Source organism: Passer domesticus, chromosome 3 (assembly GCF_036417665.1).
Source record: "Passer domesticus isolate bPasDom1 chromosome 3, bPasDom1.hap1, whole genome shotgun sequence".
Lineage (NCBI taxonomy): Eukaryota > Metazoa > Chordata > Aves > Passeriformes > Passeridae > Passer > Passer domesticus.
The window spans coordinates 45,926,035-45,945,272 of NC_087476.1; the positions used below are offsets into that span (position 1 = coordinate 45,926,035).

A 19,238-nucleotide genomic window follows, 5' to 3' on the forward strand; every position below is an offset into this window, starting at 1 on the left:
TCTGTCTTTGGTGAGCAATACATCTGGAAGTATACATAAAAACAAGGACATTTTTCTATAAACACATCAAAAGAACAAAAATTAAATCCCTCCAGGTACTGTGGAAACTACTTTAAGATGCTGTGTAGTAAGCACAAGGCCAGCACATACCATTTATTAAGACTCAGGTAACAGCAATAGAAAACCAGCATGACTGTACCCAATGGAATATAAAAGATGATATCAGAAGAAATGTACAGAAGAAGAAAATAGAAGAGGAACAACTAGCAAACTAACAATAAATAGTCCTTCAAAGACATGAGGAATAATAAACCTGCTAAGGTGTCTGCAGAACAGACTGGCAATGAAAATATGAAGGAATACAGAGAAGGCAAGAACCCTGTGAACAAACTAATGTAACATCTTCCATTGGTGTCCACCAAAGGGAACTGGAGAGACCCTGATGCCAGAAGTCATTGTGGGAAGCTCAAAGAAACTGAAGGGACTGTGAATCTACACAAGAATTACAAAACTAAAGGAATGTAATGACCAGCAAATATTAGGAATAATTGTACTTATACACATTGAAATACACAACAACAAGGTTCAAATTTTTTTTCATGGAACACCTTGGGAGCATGAGAGCTACAGACCCATAAGGCTGACATCCACACAAATTAGTATAGATCATTATGAAGAACTGAATTAGCAGACATCTGGATGACTCATGACAGAAGAGACAGCACAGCTTTTGTAAAAGGAAATTCTGAGTGGTTTAGAAGCACACAGAGAGCTATGATCTACTGAGATTTCCAAGAGAGTTTACAAAGTCCCTAATCAAACGGTTTGGGGAAAACCTAACAGATGGGGCATACAAAAGAAGTGGCACAGATAAATAATTCCTCAAAAGGTAGAAAACAGGGCATAGGAGTAAATCACCAGTATTCACAGACGAGAAAGGTGAGTTTTGCTAAGTTTCTATGCTGGGATCCTTGTTAATTATGTGCAAAATTACTTGAAAAAAAAATGAGATCAAAGTTTGCCAATGATACAAAGTCATGAAAAAGAAACACACTGATCATTAGCAAATACAGACAAACCTCAGCTGGCTGGAGAGGCTTCCAGGCTGAAAAATGCTGGAAGCAGGGAGATTGGTAGGAATATCCTACATGCTGTCTTGCTCTCATGCTTGGAGCAACTGCTGATATCCACAGCGAGAAGTAGATCAAAGGCACTCCCACTCTGAGAACCTTTGTCTCACAGCACAAGTCCACAGAAAAATATAGATGGAAAGTTAGTAAAAGTCTTCTCAGCTGGCAACTCACCTAACATAAGACCTTCTAATATGTGTCTTGAAACTCTGAAAAGTTTATGTTCTTTAACCTGTACCTGAAGCAAGAGAAATTACTTAAAAATGTGATCCACTAAGAACAAGAGTCTTGAAGTTTTAATACACAGATACTAAAAATTTAATGCATTTCAGATAATATGTTCAGAAATATTAATTTTAATTAGATAACTCATATAACATTCAGAGATATACATGCTAAAATTAAAATAAAATATAAAATTTCATGTGTAGAATAGAAAATTAATTTAGGAGCTGGGCTTTAAAATCCAGTAACTTCCCTTTTATAGGTGTATTTTGAGGCTAAATTTTTATCTGTATCATTTCATCAGGCTTAAAATTCATCTACCTCATTAATGAGCTCCAATTGCAAATAATCTGTCTTGGAAATCTTTTCATTACATTGCATACAGCCACAAACATACTGCAAGGAATAATTTGCCTATGCTTATGAACACTAATCCTCAAATGGGAAATACATTAAAAACAACCTGTCGTGTTTGAAGTGGTATGCCAACCATGATGTCTCCACCTACCTGTGTGCTGGTGGTCTCTTTATTTAGCCAGAGGTATATTTAACCAAATGCTTCCTCTAGCAAAGCAAAATGTTTGCTTTTTGTGAAATGTACAACTGCCATTCCAAAGAATACTGTGTGTGAATGCATAAATACGTACATAACACACATAACCCAGTATTCATCTTGCCATCTCTGTGTACTGTACAGGAGTCTATCTTCAGTTTTGAATGGATTACAAAGGGCACAATTACAGGTGATAATACTGAACAAAGTGGCACAAACTCAAATAAGTAAAAGAAAGTGTGAGAAAAAAACACTCCAGTAAACAAAGCTGAACTCATTCCACATAATTTTTAGGTAATACGTCGGAAGAGTGAGAATGCAAAATTAATTCCATTATACACAATGAATATTCCAAAGTATCATTAACACTTCAGAAAATGTACAATATTATGGGCCTGCTGAAAAACTCTACTCTTGTTTCACACAGCACAATAAAGAGAATTACAGTTCCCCATGGCAATTATAATATTAACACCTTAGTATCCTGCTCACAGTTGGATACATAATACCAGATCAGAAAGATCAGTGGTCTTGTTTGCCTACCAAATTAAATGACAATATAAACTTCTTCAATTAAATTAATTCAATGTCTGTGAAAAGACTTATTTTACTGTATTTGCAAAACCTGCTTGGCATTTATTTTTATTAACAGAGCACTTAAAAAATTAAATAAAAGGATACATTATTATTCAGTTTTAATTAAGGAATTTATTATTCACCTGATTATTCTTTTCATAACTTTTCCTCACGTATCTAAGGGCTCTGATCACAATTAAACCTTCAGTAAGAAAGGGATACAGGAATGCAGCTCTCTCTGGTGTCAGCCAACATCCTTTTTTGTGACAGACAAAATGCCTTGGAAACAATGTTCCGTCCTTCCTCCCCTCAATAATATGCATGTACTTTGATGGGTTTTTGAACAATTCTTTTTCTGACTTTTAAAACAGACCTATGAGCTGAAAACAGAACAGTAGCTAGTAGCTAATAACTGAAAATAGAGTAAAAATTATACTGATTACTGCCTTCCTAATTTTTTTTAAATTAAAACCACCAAAATATGTATCACCTACTCCATTTCCATTCATTACCATGGCAATAAGTGTACAATGGCTTATAAAATGTAAAAAAAATACTGATCAGTTTTACAGTGCTTTGCTTTCACCAAATGTTCCTTCTAATTTGTTTTATCTCCTAATTTCCCCCCATAATTTCTTAACCATTTGTTCAACCTCCTTGGCTTTTATCCACAAGTGAGTAATTGCTAATTATCCAACACACTAAAATGAAAACATACTAAGGTAAAAGAAATGGGGTTTTTATCTTGTTCTAGGGGACTGGGCACATATCAGATGAACTGAAGTCAACCACAATGTCCATAGCAGGTTCTGGACAGTATTTCAGTGTAATTAAATAAAGCTTGACAAAGAAATGTCTTCAAAGACTTTATTACTGTGTTGTTCAATCTTAGAACCACACCAAGGATCAGGGCATGCACTAGCAGTCCTCTCAAGCCTCCAGTCCTTCAATCCACCTGACTCTGGCATTCTCAATGCTGTATCTGTTGGCAAACCCTAAGGAAAGGCCATTTAAATTAATCATTTTGAACACTAGATCAGTTACCGACAGATTTAGTTACAGGCTCTCAGACAACAAGTGGGACATCAGTCCTGAACCAGGACTTGTGGAAGAAGTCACTTCTTTACTATTCTGCTGCATTGTTAAAGAAAAAGAGCTCCAAACCCTTCAACTGCAGCCCAGCCTGAAGCAGCACCCTGCAGATCAGCTGTGGCATTGGCAGCCTTTGTGAAACGTGGTCTGCATTTGATGTGGGTACCTGGATAAACACATCCACCACACACTGCTCAGTGCCATAAACCAGCATCTTTCTGCTAAATTCAAGAGGATGACTGGCAAAACTCAGGCCAATGCAAGATGCAGCAAGCAGGACACTCAAAATAAGACAATTGTTCAATCTTGCCAGAAGTATTGATCTTAATTAACTTACCTTAATTGATCTGTCAGACTTCTGGGGCTCAGTGGTGTGTGTGTGTGTGTATTTGCATATTTTAACATTTACAAACCTAAAATCTAACCCAACACATTTATCATTGAACTAAATTATAAAAATACATAATACATTAAATATATGGTGACATTATTAAGTACAAAGTATAATAAAGAGTTATGTCACTAAAATGATATTTGATATTAAAATAGTAAATATATTGATATATTGAATTATATAAAACCCAGAATAATATTAGCTTAAAAATATGAATTTGTCAATTTAAAAAATTGTATAAATTGGTAAAATATGTCAAAGAACAAGCTTAGAATTTAGTCTGTTACCCACCTATACACTATCATTCCTTGATTTCTATTATTTTGTTCCTGTTCACACACTGCACAATATTTCTGTCCACTACATTTTCTAAAAATAAAGGTACAGAACAAGAGTAGCTGTAAAACCTGTCATGTCCCACTGCCCAATCTCTTCCCAATATACCTATACTATGCAAAATTACATTATTCACCACTGAATAGTTCCTTTCTACACAATAGTTCCTTTCTACACCTTTCTACACAATAATAGAAAATATTTTCTCAGGATAATTAGTTACCACATCAGGATAATTAGTTACCACATAAGCCACTCACAATATATAACCAAGGTTCCCTTATACAGCAAAACAGGAAAGATATTTTAAGTCTATTAATACACTTTTCCTCCTTCATTATTTCTGACACATAATTTAACATATCCATAGCCTGTTGATTCAACTCCAGATCTTCACTACATAATTTACTTTTTTGAGAAAAATGAGATGTATCTGAGTTTGAAAGTCTGGGCTTATTTCTCATCAGGATAATTTCACTCTCACAGCTAAGTGATTAGGAAACAGACTAAAAGCTAGGAGACTGAACTTGGAGTTAAGAACCTTGGTAGATCCTTGAGAACTTCATTGGTTATGGCTGAGCAAGCTCTGTAAAATGACATACTAAATACATAGCACTGATGCTAATTAGGAACATTCATTATGAAAATGTGAGGGCAGTCCACAAGCATTATAGTAGGAGTATCAGAGTACTGAGGAGACAACTTGATTCCTTTAGCCAGGAAAATTGAACCAGATGTTTATCAGACAACCTGACCAGGGCATCAAAAGTATCAAATAAACTTTGTTAAAGGCCTTATCAAGGGCAGGTCTGATGCTTCTTGTTGACATCCAGAAAGAAGAAATCAAAAACCTTCAGCCATGGAAGTCTGAGATACCATTTGTTACCACCCACTGAGGACATTATAAGTAAACTAGCTGAGATTACCATTATGTATTCAGAAATCTGTGAAAGAGACTGCTGAGAGCTAAAGTTATGTGAAAAGTAGCAGTGCTAATGATCATTTCACAGGGAAGTCTTGCTCTTCCTTTCATTTCTAACATAACCTGAATTCACTGCTTTATGTAGGCAAAGAATTAATGACAGGTGGGACTTTTTTCTGCTAACACAGTTGCTTTCAATGAAACTTTACTGACCCCTCGCTCATCCTCTCATTACCATTTGGGATGGACACAAAACAGCATTGCCACTGCTCCAAAGACAACATCAAGAAATCAGATGGAAGATTTTGAGAGGTTGGGGCTCTCTCAAGCTGAGTTAGCGTTTAGCTTTCAAGCCCATGAGTTTCCTTACCCCCTTGTGCACAATAACACTTGTGTTCCCTGGCAATTGTAGCAATAATTAATAAAGAGGAGTGACTAATGAAGAAAATTCACAATGAATGTCTTCCTGAACACACTGAGAAGGAGCAGGATGGGCAGGGCAAGATGCAACACAGGGGTTCTGGAATACTGACTGAAGCTCTAGCTGCAGATATTTACTTCCAATTTTGCAGCATGCAGGAACCTTACCATGAATGCTGAAATGTTCTTCACACAGGGTGAAGAGAGAGGTTGGTCTTTGAGCTCAAGAGGCCTGGTTCCAAAAATTAGTTGCAGTTCCAATACCTTGCAGCTAGGTATTCCTGGAGAAATATTTCCCACTTACTGAATGTTAATGCCTTAAGTCATGACAAACTGAAGGTTTTCCTGAGCTGAAATAGTGTTTCTCACAATATAAGAGAAAAGTGTCTCTCACAAGATGAACAATTTTGGGGAAGGCATGGTAAGCAAAAAATAAGAAAGAAAACTTAAGCACCTCTGAGAAGAAAAAATAAGGGGGAGAAATTATTTGCTCCAAAGTCAGGCTTTCACTCCTGAAAAATAACAAATAAGGGACAAGGAAAAGAAAGAATTAGACAAACACATTAAAAATCTATATACAACACAGAAAAGATAGAAAGAGGGAAAAGGCTACAAATGCTTCAATGTTAAGTGAAAATTGTTTTCACTAACATGTAAGGCACTCCAGCAGAATTATGCAGCATTCTCTTTGGTTATGCAAAGGTAAATGAAAAAATGAGGAATGACACCTTGCTATGATTGAATAAAAGGCCTAGTCTGAATGCCTGCAATACAAATATTCATTAAAGGCACACATTCAAAAAGAGAAATGTTCTCCTCCCTAGATGGAGGTGTCAGAGACTGGGGCTGAGAACAAACCCCATCAGTGAGGTTTCTTATGTGGTACTGAGATTCTGTTTCCATGGAACAGCTGAATAAAAGGAAAAACAAGATTGGTCAATAGCTGTGAACAAAATGAGGAGGCTACATGCACACAAGAGAACTATTTATCTGCCTTCCAACAATGGCACAGCTGCACAATGCCATCAGTTGTGTTCCATGCATGCAGGAATGTTATGGCCTGACATACAGCGACGTATAGAGAGCACTAATGTATGTGCAATATTGCTGCAAACATGAGGTAAGCACTTCCTCAAAGCAGATACTGTTAGAAAGAAAGAAATACAGAGAAGAATGGCTAGGAAACTAAGACAGCTGTTGCTGTTGTCCAGAGAGTTTCTGTTCTGCCACAGTGCTAAGAAAAGCTGTCAGAAACCAGATCCTTTTATGAAGTAAGAGAAGACTGGGAATAGATGGGGGAAAAAATTACCTGCTAGCAATTTTGTATGTTGTATCATGACAGACTGACATGTTTTCATGCTTCAGGGATAAAGGCAAGGACTATCACTCAAAGCAGAAATAAATATTTCGTCCTTTGATCTCTACTTCTTTTAAAGGTCAAAAAAATTCTCAAACTGAACAATTAGAAGCAGCACATCAAATAAGCTATCAAAGGTTTGATAATTTTTATAGACACACATGGTAGTTATTACTGACATAGTGATGTAAAGCTCTTTAAATTTTATACTGAAACACAGGAAAACAGAATTCCTGTCATTTCATAGGTATTGTTTCTGCTTGTATATGCTATTTAAATGTAGTATCCAAGATTATAGAAACACAATCCTATTTAGGTTAAAAGACCTCCAAAAGTCATCTAGTCCAACACCCTGTGCAAAGCAGATCCAATTAGATCCAGCTACTTGACTAATCCAGCTGAGTTGTTAATATCTCCAAAAATGGAGATCCAATTACTTACATGACAAAATTCTATGCTTACTTTTTCTCAATAGTGACTTTTGGTATTGTTTATTGTTATTGTTTATTGGTGGCTCCAATTCCAGGACAGCATTCTTCATATCATGTCAGAAGAAAGGTTAAGATGGTCTGGTTTTGAGAATCATAACCATAATGGCAGAAGATTGATCCTCTGTTTGAGGGTAAGTAAATGAAAAGTCTTAGAGGCAGAGATGACTGATTGTTAATCAGGTCAAAGACTATTCATTTAAATTTGCATAACTTTACCAGCAAAAGCAAAAGCAGCTTTAGTTTAAAGGAAACTAAACCCTACCAGAGCTTTCAGTTTCCACCCTCAGAGTAAAGCTCATTTTATCTACAACTTAAAGGCTGATTGTCAAACATACATATTATCCAGGGAAAACAAAAAGGGAAGGACTGCAGAGGAGCTGGTTGCCAGGGGACTGCTGAAAAACCAAGCCTGCTGGCTGTGACTCACAGGCAACTCCTAAAATTCATCTGCATGTCAGCAGACCTTGCTGTACACCCCTAACAGTAACACACCAAGTGAAGACTGGTTATTTGGGTTTAAGCATAAGACACAAAATTTCTATTCCAGAACTCCTGAGTATTTTCAGATTTGTATTGCTCCTAGCATAAATAGGCAGAAAAGCTAAAAGAATTCTGGAACAAAATACTTTCACAAGTACCCAAACCTTTGTAACATGATCCCCATTTTTAAAGAAAAGTCTTTAGCACTGCTGAGAAATAAGGACTAGTTTGCAAAACATGTTCCATTTCAATTGTAGGAAAAAAGTTTGGGTTTTTGTTTTTGTTGAAAACACAGTATCAGATAAAAACTTGGTATAAACACATGAATGCATGTTTCAGGGAAGAACCACACTGCTTTTACAAAGAGGAGTTATGCACAGATATGGTTACATTCTCTTGCAAGTGTTTCTCTGTGCTATATGTTAGGCAAACCATGTAATAAACGTGTGAGCATTCAATGGATATTCTTTAATTTATTTTTTTCTCCCTTGAGTTCTTTCTGTTCTAGTATTGCTTCACCCTGACCTCCTCACAAGCAGCAGCACATACAACATCAGATATAAGATCTGTATGCCAAGATAACATAGCAAAGGCAGCTGAATCTCAACAGGTGAATCTGAGACCATGTTGTTGAGTTAGAAGTTACTGTTGGGTTTTTTAGGGTCAAGTAATACTTCCAAATGAAAATGTCAAATATATATGTGGCATACCACCTACAAAAGCAAATTCCTCAGATGAAGCTTATAATCAAGTAAGAATTTTTAAAATAAGCAAACTAAAATGAACCAATACAACATTAATAAGTGACTTGGAAGGGAAGGCTAGTACATGAGCAACTAGTTTGGGAAGGGCTTTTGGCAGAATGAAGCAAAACCACAGATGGTGATCTGAATGTATCCATGGATATACTGCATCCTGATATGATATGCTCCTGGTTCACTGAAAAGTATTCAAGTAGTTATTTTCCTTTGTTGCTGCAGCAATATTAATAATGCTCATATTTGTGTGCTGTAAGCATTCCTGTCTCAATTCCATAATTCAGTGTCCTCAATTAAGTCTTCCACATAATGGCACCCTAACAGCTTTGAAAGGCTGCCACAACAGACACCATACAGGGTATTATCAAACCAAAAATTAAATCAATCTAATCAACAAGTTAGGCTACATCACCTGTGACTCTAAGAAAAAGGCTTTTCCCATTTTAGATGTATATACATGCAAATTTAAATATTTAATATGTTGGTAGTTTTAGTAGTGTCCTAGTGGTTAAAAAGCACTTGTAGTATTGGAAATTCAAAATGTGATCATGCTGCTTCATCTAACAACTTATTAAGCTGCTGTAACTTAAAGAAAAAACAAGCCAGATATCAGCCTTTTCAGCAAAACCCCTTCAGAGTTTCACAGCTTGAAAAGTATTCACTCCTCTGAAGTGCACCAAGGGTACAATTGTTGACAGAGAGAGAAGAAGGAAGAAAAATCTATAACTATTTTAAATACCATATAATAATTACAGTTTTGGGTATATTTCAAAAGGTAACTCCTCCTTTTTCCTGAATGACCAAAACATGGCCAGGGGTTTAAGTGGAGAGAATTAAGCAACCAGTGATATATTACTCATTAAGTCATATTCCCTACTCAAGAATTGCTCTAAGGTTAGCAATTACTGACTTCATTAATTACCATTAATTAATTTTCTTGTCATATTCCTCTGGTTACAGAAATATATGGATGAAGTGTTTTAAGATGTGCTGCCAGAAAAGGCCCTAGTTTTCCTTCACAGACATCCATGCTAGACACCACCCACAAAGCACTACATTCCAGACCCAGTGACAATTTTCTACTGAGAAATTGAAAAGTTGTTCGTACTTCAAACACAGTGACTGTAAAATACATTAGTTCTGAATCCAGCTATTAAGACAATGTACTTACTTAGGCTACTCAGTTGTCTGATTATATTTGCCAAGGAAATATTGGTGACACATTCCAACTCATTCTTGATACCTCGGGGCAGAGCTGTGTGGCACAAGTGCCTGGGGTCTATGTTCCTCTTTACCAGCGGCATTCTGAAATGTATCAGAGGACCAGCAAACCTGCAAAGAAAACAGCCACAGTACTGTTACAACTCCAATTGTAAATATTTTAAATTCAGGTTAAGTCTGAAGTTAAATTGACTAATCCTAACAGATAAAAATAGCTCCATTGTACTGACAGAATTCCTTGCTCTGTAAGTACCTAAATATTTTCTTCTTTTCCCGAAGAAAGATTATTTCATTCTCTCTCTTTAAATCTTTACCCAATTCAGATTCCACTGAAGTGACAAATAATTTTTATGGCTTTTGTTTTTCCTAAACCCCCCACCCCCTTAAAAAAGACAGGAAAATATCTGCAGTCCAAAACCATTAGAGAAAGATTGTGTTCTTGATGGACTACTTCCTTATTCAGTGCAAGCAAAGTCCAACAAAAAGTCCTTTTGTTATGAGGTCAAAGTTGAACTAGTTGTCATCTATTATAGTCAAAAGGTAGGTATGATTCATTCATTGTGTCATGCTACCAGCAGGAGTCACCCTTCTAATTTGAACATCACTTCTAAATCATACACAGTCAAGGTGGGAAAAAAAAAGATGTTGTCCTTTCCCCTACACTGCTAATGACAATTAATTCAGCTAACAATCCATCTTCCAAATATAAAAGTCTCCACAGTAGACTTGTAGTGAAATACCCTCCAGGACTCAGAAATCCTACCCCTTCACAACTTTCAAATCCAAGTGGTAAATACAGCAAGAATCTTTACTAGTTCTACAGACAGCATAAGAATTGTCTCAGGCTGTGAATCCCAGGCTGGTAATTTTCTGCACCCATGACACTGACTGGAAGGAGTTTCCCAGAGGGCAAGTTACATCCCTCATCTTATTAGTGCTGCTTATTAAGACCCGTTTACTAAAATTCTTCTTCACAAAAAGCTGATTCCCTAAAATTCTGTATTTTTCCATTTGTCATGTAACACTCTGACAAGACTCCCACTTGATATACAGAGAATGGATACATTTAGTGTTGGTGTAACTTATTCTCCCTTCCCACTGCAGAAGAGATTACACTTTCTCCAGACCAAAGGAAAACAGGTTTTCCACAACGCAACCCATATGCAGCTCCTCAACCATCCAGCTTACTTGTTTCATCTGTTCTCTCCTTAAAAGTTTTACCCCAAAATGTTCCCAAGATGCAGCCAGGGCTTTATGTTGAGCCACAGAATGCACTTTCCCTACAGTATATATTTAGCCACTGTTATCCTTACTTGGTCAAAACTGAGAGGGTTTTTTTGCATAACAGGATAAGATAGAGCTGAAATTTTGCTGACCTAGAATGGCACAGTGAATTAGAAGACGCAAAGGTGACTGTAAAGGAGTATTTTCACCTCACAGACTGCTTAGATTTCTCCTTGCCTGCTTTCCTGGGAGTATATTCTTTCACTGAAGCCAGGGCTCATAGCTGAGGGACCCAGGTGGGATCCTTAAGTGCACCTGAGAAACAGCTCTGTGTTTCCAGGATCCAATTGCATCTCATTCATTGCATTCTAACATCATGTCTATCACCCTTATTTTCTTGACAGAACAATCAAAATACTCTATGCTTTTTATTTACTTTTATTTTCTAGACATCCCAAAACTTTCTAGCCACTAAGTAGCTAAGTCCTGAAAAAGCTAAACTTTACACACAAACCAAATAAAATAAAAAGTGCAAATCTGAACACTGTCTCAGATAGAAGCAATGAAAAAGCGTTCATGAACGCTTAACAACAGGTTTGTTATCATGGTTCCCCAACAGAAAATAAAGTTCTGTTCCTGTCAAACAAACACAACAAATGATACATGAGCAATGTTCTACAGAAGCAATTAAATATTAATTCCAAAGTTGAGCCCTTTCTTGATTACTGCTTTAATGACAGTATTGTATAAATACCAAGTAGACAAGTCTTTTAAAGATGTCCAAACATGTAAATAAACATTTTCACAGAAAAATTTCACACTTTCAACATTTTCTAATATTTGAATAATGCTGTTGTGGCTGTCCTATGCAAACTCATAGTATAACAAGAAAAGGTAGCAGTAGGAGCAGTAAGAATGCTAAAAGGTGTAGTTTTTAAAGAGGAATAAATTTGGAAGGGAAACAAACAACAGAAGATACAACTGACACATTCAAAAATATTCCTAATGTTTGAAAGCTATGCAAAGCCTAAAGAGAGGATATTTACCAGATTCCCACAGGAACAAAACAAGGGAGGCAACAAAGGAAAATACCACTTAATCATGCTTCAAACAAAGGAAAAGGCATTTCACACAATGTTTAATAAATTCTGAAAGGAATTGCCACAGGATGCTCTATACAACAAAAGTACCTGCTGGTAATTTGTCCACTACGGACCTCATATTCTTTGCAGTTTGTTGCAACCACTAGAAGGTCTTGATGATTCCTTCCCCAACTGTAACTAGTGATCCCAACACAGGGAGTAACAGGTGTGCAACAGCAAATGCAACTTTACTGTGCTCACGCAATTTCTTCACTCCTATAAAAGATATTTTCCCTAAAGTAGTTCATAACAAGAAAGCTGAAAAAAATCTGAAATCAATATGTTTATTATATAGCTTTAGAGCTGTGAAAGAGGAAAAAAAAAAGAGGCATTGTTACAATCTTTTATATCTTTTAGAGAAAATGGAAAAAAAAAAGCATATATACTCGCCCCGCGCTCTTCCCCCCCACCCCAGCTCCCAAACCATGCATTATCCAAGCCACTGAGGCAGCAAAGGAAAAATTCATTCCTAGATCATGAAATCCTGTTACCATGTCACTCTCAAATAAGCCCTGGAAAGCGTTCATAACCCCAGCCAGGCAGAAGAGCGAAGCAGCTTGTCAGTGCCTCGGAGCATCCCTGGCTGAGAGGTTACATGACACCTCCTCAGAGGTTTCCAGCTCTCCTGTCACACAGGGCTCCCTCCCCTCAGCTCCGCTGCTTCCCGGCTCAGAAGAAAGGCAAGGCAATCCTCAAACCTCCTCTTCCCTGCAATTCCATGCAAATCTTTGGAGGCAGCTCTTCTGAAGTGAAGTGGCACTAGCTTGCTCTCAGTTAACTGGAAGTACTTTACTCCATAGTGATCTTAAAATGAAACTCCTCTTTACAAAGAGATGCCGATGTCTTTTGGAGAGCCACTATTGAAAACTCCTCTGCCCCACTTCCCATACATCCTTTGAAGCACTCTGAATCCACTTGAGAAGCCAACTCTAATCTTCTTTGCAAAACCCTTTGCTGCTTCAGTTGCACAATGGCTGGCACAAACTCATCCCCCTCACATATGCTTGGAGTGTGAGTACAGAATACAACTGTGTGTACATAACAGTTATGCCGAATGTTTTTGTTGAGCTACTATGCTTTCATATGTGGTTTTTCATGAATTAGGTAAAATGCTCGAGTTGCTTTTCAATTAGTTCCCATTACTTAAAAAACTAGCAGAACAACGGCACTAAAAGACAGCTAATTAAAATGTTTTCAGAAGAGCAGCCTTAATGACATGTGACCACACTTTTTATCAAAAAAACAAGTTGCTGAGTGTGTTGCACAGTCCTCTTCAGCTGTTAGGGGTCTTAGGGGGTGAGTGAGACCTCTCTGTGTCACAGCTCTCAAGGCCTGCTGGCAGAACCTGCTCTCAGGGTACCTGCCCATGCCCCCAGCCCCTGGCTCCAAGCAGGACAGTGTCCCCGGCTGCGGTGCCCAGAGAAGGCCCTGGGGAGCAGCGGGGGAGGAAACAAGGTACCACTTTCCCTTATCACCCTCCCGGAGAAATATTTGGAATTGCAAGATGTGTGGAAAAATGTTACGTGACTTACTAGAAGCTTGTGAAAAATCTGAGATGTCAGTGGTCACAGTAACGATTCAGGTTTTCTAATGAGTACAGGAAGATGAGGAGAATGAAATCACAACAATAAAGTGGGGAAAGTGAACTGACCTGCCCCACAGTTTAACTAAAAATTAAATTATGCTTCAGTTTCATTTTCAGATGACTCATGAAATTTCATGATCACATGGTTTTTATTAATGGGAGTTTACTTCTGACTAGGTTACATTTCATCCTTACTAAAAATGTCATTATTTTCTTAGCATTAGTGAAAGATATCAATCCATTATTTTTTCAATAATATGTTAATAATCCAGCACTGAATGCCCTTGCTTTGATGGAGCCAAATTTATTTCCAACCATTTCTAGAGTATATCTTTGGGCCTCAATATTACAATATTACTTGTAATTTTCCTTTAACAATATGGAACAGCAACGCCTTTCATGTGCCCCATTTAATTGATCACGTTCCAGCTGCTGGCAGAACAGACCACAGTTTCAAATGCAACAATCAATTTAACACTTCCCCCACCCACCCTAGGAAACACAAATAGAACATATAATATTTTTATATTTGCTTACATAATCACGTGCTAACTGCATCTACGCTATACACAAGCTAATAAAAAAACCTTAAATGTGTTAACAAATCTGATAAAATTAGAATTGCATAAGTTAAAAAAACAAGCTCATTCTCCTGGCAAATTTTCTTTTAACTGCATTACAAGACATCATAAATCTACCAGTTGCAGAAAATCCAAAGATGAAGTTCTTACAATGCACTCCTCTAACATGAAAGGCAAATGTGCAAAGAATTTGTATTCCTTGTTTTTCTGCAGCTCTCACTGCAAGATCAAGATCAGGTACAAGTTTAAGAAGAAACAGACACCTACAGTGTGGTGTCCTTCAACAAAGTAGGCCACAACCACCTACTGCTGAGTCAACACAACAATTTTAAAATTCTAAAGGCAATTAACATCCCTTAAAGCATACATCTCAGATCTGACAAGATGACAACTGACATCTTAAATTGGCAATTCAACAGAAATGTGTTAAAATTACAGTTTTGAAATCCTTTCTGTTTGTGAGCCATGTCACAGAATGGAAAACCTTCTCCTTGGAATATTTCCCTCAAATCTCAGTCTTCTGCAACTCACTTTCAAATTTTTTTTCTAACTTCAACTAAGTAGGAAAAGACTTTATTGCAACTAAAAAAACACGTGAAAGAAAATAAGTGTGGAATATATTACTGGAATGTGATGTTGACATCACTGCTCTTTAAGAACAAGCATAAAATGAATCACTGGCATCTTACGACCACCTATACTAGATTGTTTACTCAAAAAAGTTGTTACACATTTATAGAATCATTGAATATCCTGAGCTGGAAGAAATCCAATATGATCATTGAGTCCCACTCCTGGCCCTGTGCAGGACATTCCAAGAATCACACCTTGTGCCTGTGAGTGTTGTCCAAACACTTGAAATCAGACAGGCTTGGTGCTGTGACCACTTCCCTGGGGAGCCTGTTCCTGTGCCCAGCCATGCTCTGTGTGAAGAACCTTTTCCTGACATCCAATCTAAACCTCCCCTGTTTCATGCTGTTTCCTCCAGTCCTGTCTCTACTCACAAGAGTGTGGTGGACCTAAGGAGCAATGCTATAAAGACCATAGAATAGAAGTTGATAATTTCTTTTTTCATTAAACTACAGAGTCACCACTAAAATATTTCATATTTCCTTTGTAGTTTACAAATGAAAAATACTGTAATAACAACAACAATCTCTCAAAACATTCTCTAAATATTCTATTGCTGAACTGATGAAAAGATTATTTGGGGATAGATTAATATGCCAATGGGTCACTGAAGGCTCTAGCTCAATAACATTGTATAGGAAAGCATTTTATTAGCAAGACAGTAATTAACAGATTGTGAAAAACAACATACCTCATATAGCTATAAAATATGTTTAGAATTAATATGCAATATTTATTCTGTATTTAATATTGAGTGACTTCTGTATTGTATTAATTGTCTGGGGCAATTAGTATTTTCCTCCTATAGAACAAGTTGTTCTCAGCACATCTGTCACATCAGATAAGCAGAAAAGAGAGCACAGTCACAAGTACAGGTAGGACTTGAGTACAACTTAATCTCTAAGGCATAATTACAGTGTTTAAAAATTATTTTTCAGCTACTACCATCCAGCCAATTTTCTCTCAGATGTGTATCATCAGACTACAGTCTCTCCCCAGGCCTGTATGCACACCTGCACACACACCCGCACACACATCTTTAAAGCACACAAAAAATAGTTGAAAATCAATTTGGATTTGACCACAGACACAAACTACTGCCACATCTACTTTCTTGTCAAAATTTAAAAGTTTCATATTTATTCCGCTAAACAAATGAAAAAAGGGCAATAATTTTTTTTACACTGGAAAAGAAAAAGCTGTATTTTAAACCCTGTGCAGCTTGTGACTACCATGAATTAGTATCATCAAAGTGAAGGCAATTTTGGCAAGCTATGGGTCGAAAGAAATTGAGAGATTAATAATTTGTATGCTGACTTTTAAGAGCTTTATCTGTGATAAATTAGCTTTTCAAGAAAATCTTAAATATCCACTGTCACCGAGATGGCTCTGGGGATGGCAGTGTCAGCAGAGTTCTCAGTATGGGCAACAGTGCAAAATACAACTCCCCAGTAGCAATGCACCAAGTACAACCTCATCAACAGAAACAGCAGTGGCATTTCAGAGGAGAAAGTTGACATATCTGTTCATAATTACAGGGGCTACCTCAATTTGAGAGGAAACACCAGCATATTTTCAGCGAGTGAAGCTGCAATCTGGGTCAAGTCAATGAGCTCTGTGTAACAAAATACACCATCATAGCAGGCAGCAACCACTCCCCACCCGTGAGTCCAGCCCTCAGGGCTTGCACACCATTCCCATTCTGCTGGGGAAAATCATTTACCTTTCCACACTGGCTACAGCCTGCTCTTTAACTCTGGGCTTTCCTCAGTGTTCCCACTGACTTGTCTGGAATTCCTCCCACCTGTGTTTTGTTCAGGCTGCCTCTGGCCCCTTTTGTCCCAGTATGCAGGTGGGAGGGCTTGTCACCATCATTTATACATTCCTCCCCTCCCCTCCTCTCTTCAAACCCTCATGAAAAATTTCACTCTGATGACATGTACAGAGCAAAAGCTTAAGGTATCCTAAATACAAAGTGAGAATATTCAGGTCAATATTGGTTTCTTTTGCCCAATACGAGTGCAAAACGCAATAGGGTGAAATAAACAGGGTGTGCATTTTGCAAATCTCATCCCTATTGTTAAGCGGAATTCCTATTAATGAAATGGAATTCACAAACAATTCAGAATGAACCAGCTTACTAATTGTGGCTTTTCAAGACAGGTCCTTTATACAAGGGTAAACTCAGCTTCATTTCACATAACTGAAGTTTTTTCCTTTGTTTTCAACTATTATTTTCCAGAATATAAACAAGTACCTACTGATTTGTCAATTTATTAAGCATCAAATGTTACTTCCTTTATTTCCCACTACCTTCCCAACAGCTTCCATCTTACAATGGTGTCTTTTGAGTCATTCATGTCAACTTTATCAAATCTATAGCAAAAGAAAAAAAAAATCCAGCTATCATTACTGCAGTTGTCTTGCCAATAACTGTAAAAATATCTCTGTTCACCTTAATAAAGAAGTTATTTACATCAAAATGCTCTTGGAAAAATTAAAAAATAAATTAAAGACAAATCAAGTCCAACACTACCTCCTCTGAACAGCAGGACTGCTGGGGGCAATAAGGCACTAAGCCAGTTACACTTCTGGCTTACAGACAAAATTCAAGGAACAAAGTTAGATGTGACACTGTTTAGCAGGTCTACTGCAAGAAACATTTAGACTGACAAATTTCCTTCACATTAGGTATGTTAAGCAAAAATAGAAATAAGAAAATTATATTAAATTTTTTTTGTATAACAGCTTACTTCCAAAATACATATAACATAAAAAGCATAGAATACACAAAGACTAAAATTTCTGATGAAAAAAGCTCTCCTAGGTCTATTAAAAATTAAAATACACCACTAAGGATTTCCAGATGTTAGATGTGAATTAATTGGTATTTAAGCTTAGTTTTCCTTATAATTTTACTTCTCAGTATCTTGAAACTAAAACTTTTGTTACAGGTATGATGACCCAATCCATTAATGACCTGTTATATTTTAAAGTTACAAAACCGTAAATAACCAGAAACTGGATAGAATAGAATTGCATTCCTCAAATCCAAACCCTAAAGGCACAAAATACTAATTACCAATTTCTTTCCTTCCAACATAGCACTAAATTACAGAGAAGACTTATAAAATCAATCTTGTGAATTGTTCCCAGAAAAGATGTGAATCATTAGACCCCAACTGGCAAAAGTTGCAATGATAGTTAACAAAAAAATTTTAAAAAAAGATTAAACAAATGTGTCCATATATCAATGGAGAAATATCTAAGTCATATGGAACCACATCACCACATCACACTTCATTGTTAAGATATTAATCAGAAAAAATAGTGACTTCTTGGACCTGTATTTCTATTAAGCTTTCTGACGAAGTTAATTTAAAAAATAAAGAGCATATGTACAATATATTTGCATAACATACATGTACAGACACCTATGACTACCTTGAAATAGAAATATTTTAAGAATTGTTATATGTAAGATTAGAAAAAGAGCTGCAAAATTTCTTATCAGTATTACTAGAAATTATTCAGAATAGCCTGTATTCATTAATTTTCTCCTAGTGAGCTCCTGTCAGGTCATTTGATTAATAAGAATTTTGGAAGTATCCTGGGTTCTAATTTAGGTACAGCCAAGAATGCTTAAATTAATTTTTGATTACAAGTTTTTCTCTTTTCCCCAAAGGCTAAAAATGTATTAATGCATAACATAGTATGGAACTTGAAATTGCTTTTTGAGACCTGTGTTTTATCTGATGACATTTTTTCTCTCTGCATTAATCTAGTCTTCCTGTTAACAGTTTCTAGGTATAGTGTATAACACAAAAGCCCTATGATGGATTGCAACAAAAGACCTTTATTATAGTCTTGACTGTGACAGATAACTAATCCAGCGTTAATTTAAAATCACAACCTTAGTACCAGAACTAAAGTACCTTCTCTGTGGTTTAAGTATATCTTATCATAACTTGCTACCTTTGAAAATTTTCTACAATTTTCCTCGAAAATAAATACTCCATACACAAACAGTTACCCCTGCTACATAGTCCTCTGTCAACCCAGAACAAGACCTACTACAAGCAGGACAAAATGCACGCAAAAATCAATGCCAATGCACTTCT

At 36.7% G+C, this 19,238-nt stretch overlaps 1 protein-coding gene across 6 annotated transcripts in view; it reads right to left on the bottom strand.

The window, feature by feature from the left end:
* The window catches only part of WASF1 (WASP family member 1), an 86,607-nt gene that overhangs the window by 18,544 nt on the left and 48,825 nt on the right, over nucleotides 1–19,238 (bottom strand). For 5 of the 6 annotated variants that reach the window (XM_064412913.1, XM_064412910.1, XM_064412911.1 and 2 more), the window contains exon 2: nucleotides 9,906–10,066. In XM_064412913.1, coding sequence (XP_064268983.1) covers nucleotides 9,906–10,038 — 133 coding nt within the window. In that variant the 5' untranslated portion in view covers nucleotides 10,039–10,066. Of the gene's footprint in view, nucleotides 1–9,905; nucleotides 10,067–12,369; nucleotides 12,392–19,238 lie in introns of those variants that run through there. The other variant, XM_064412914.1, reaches the window with a different exon arrangement.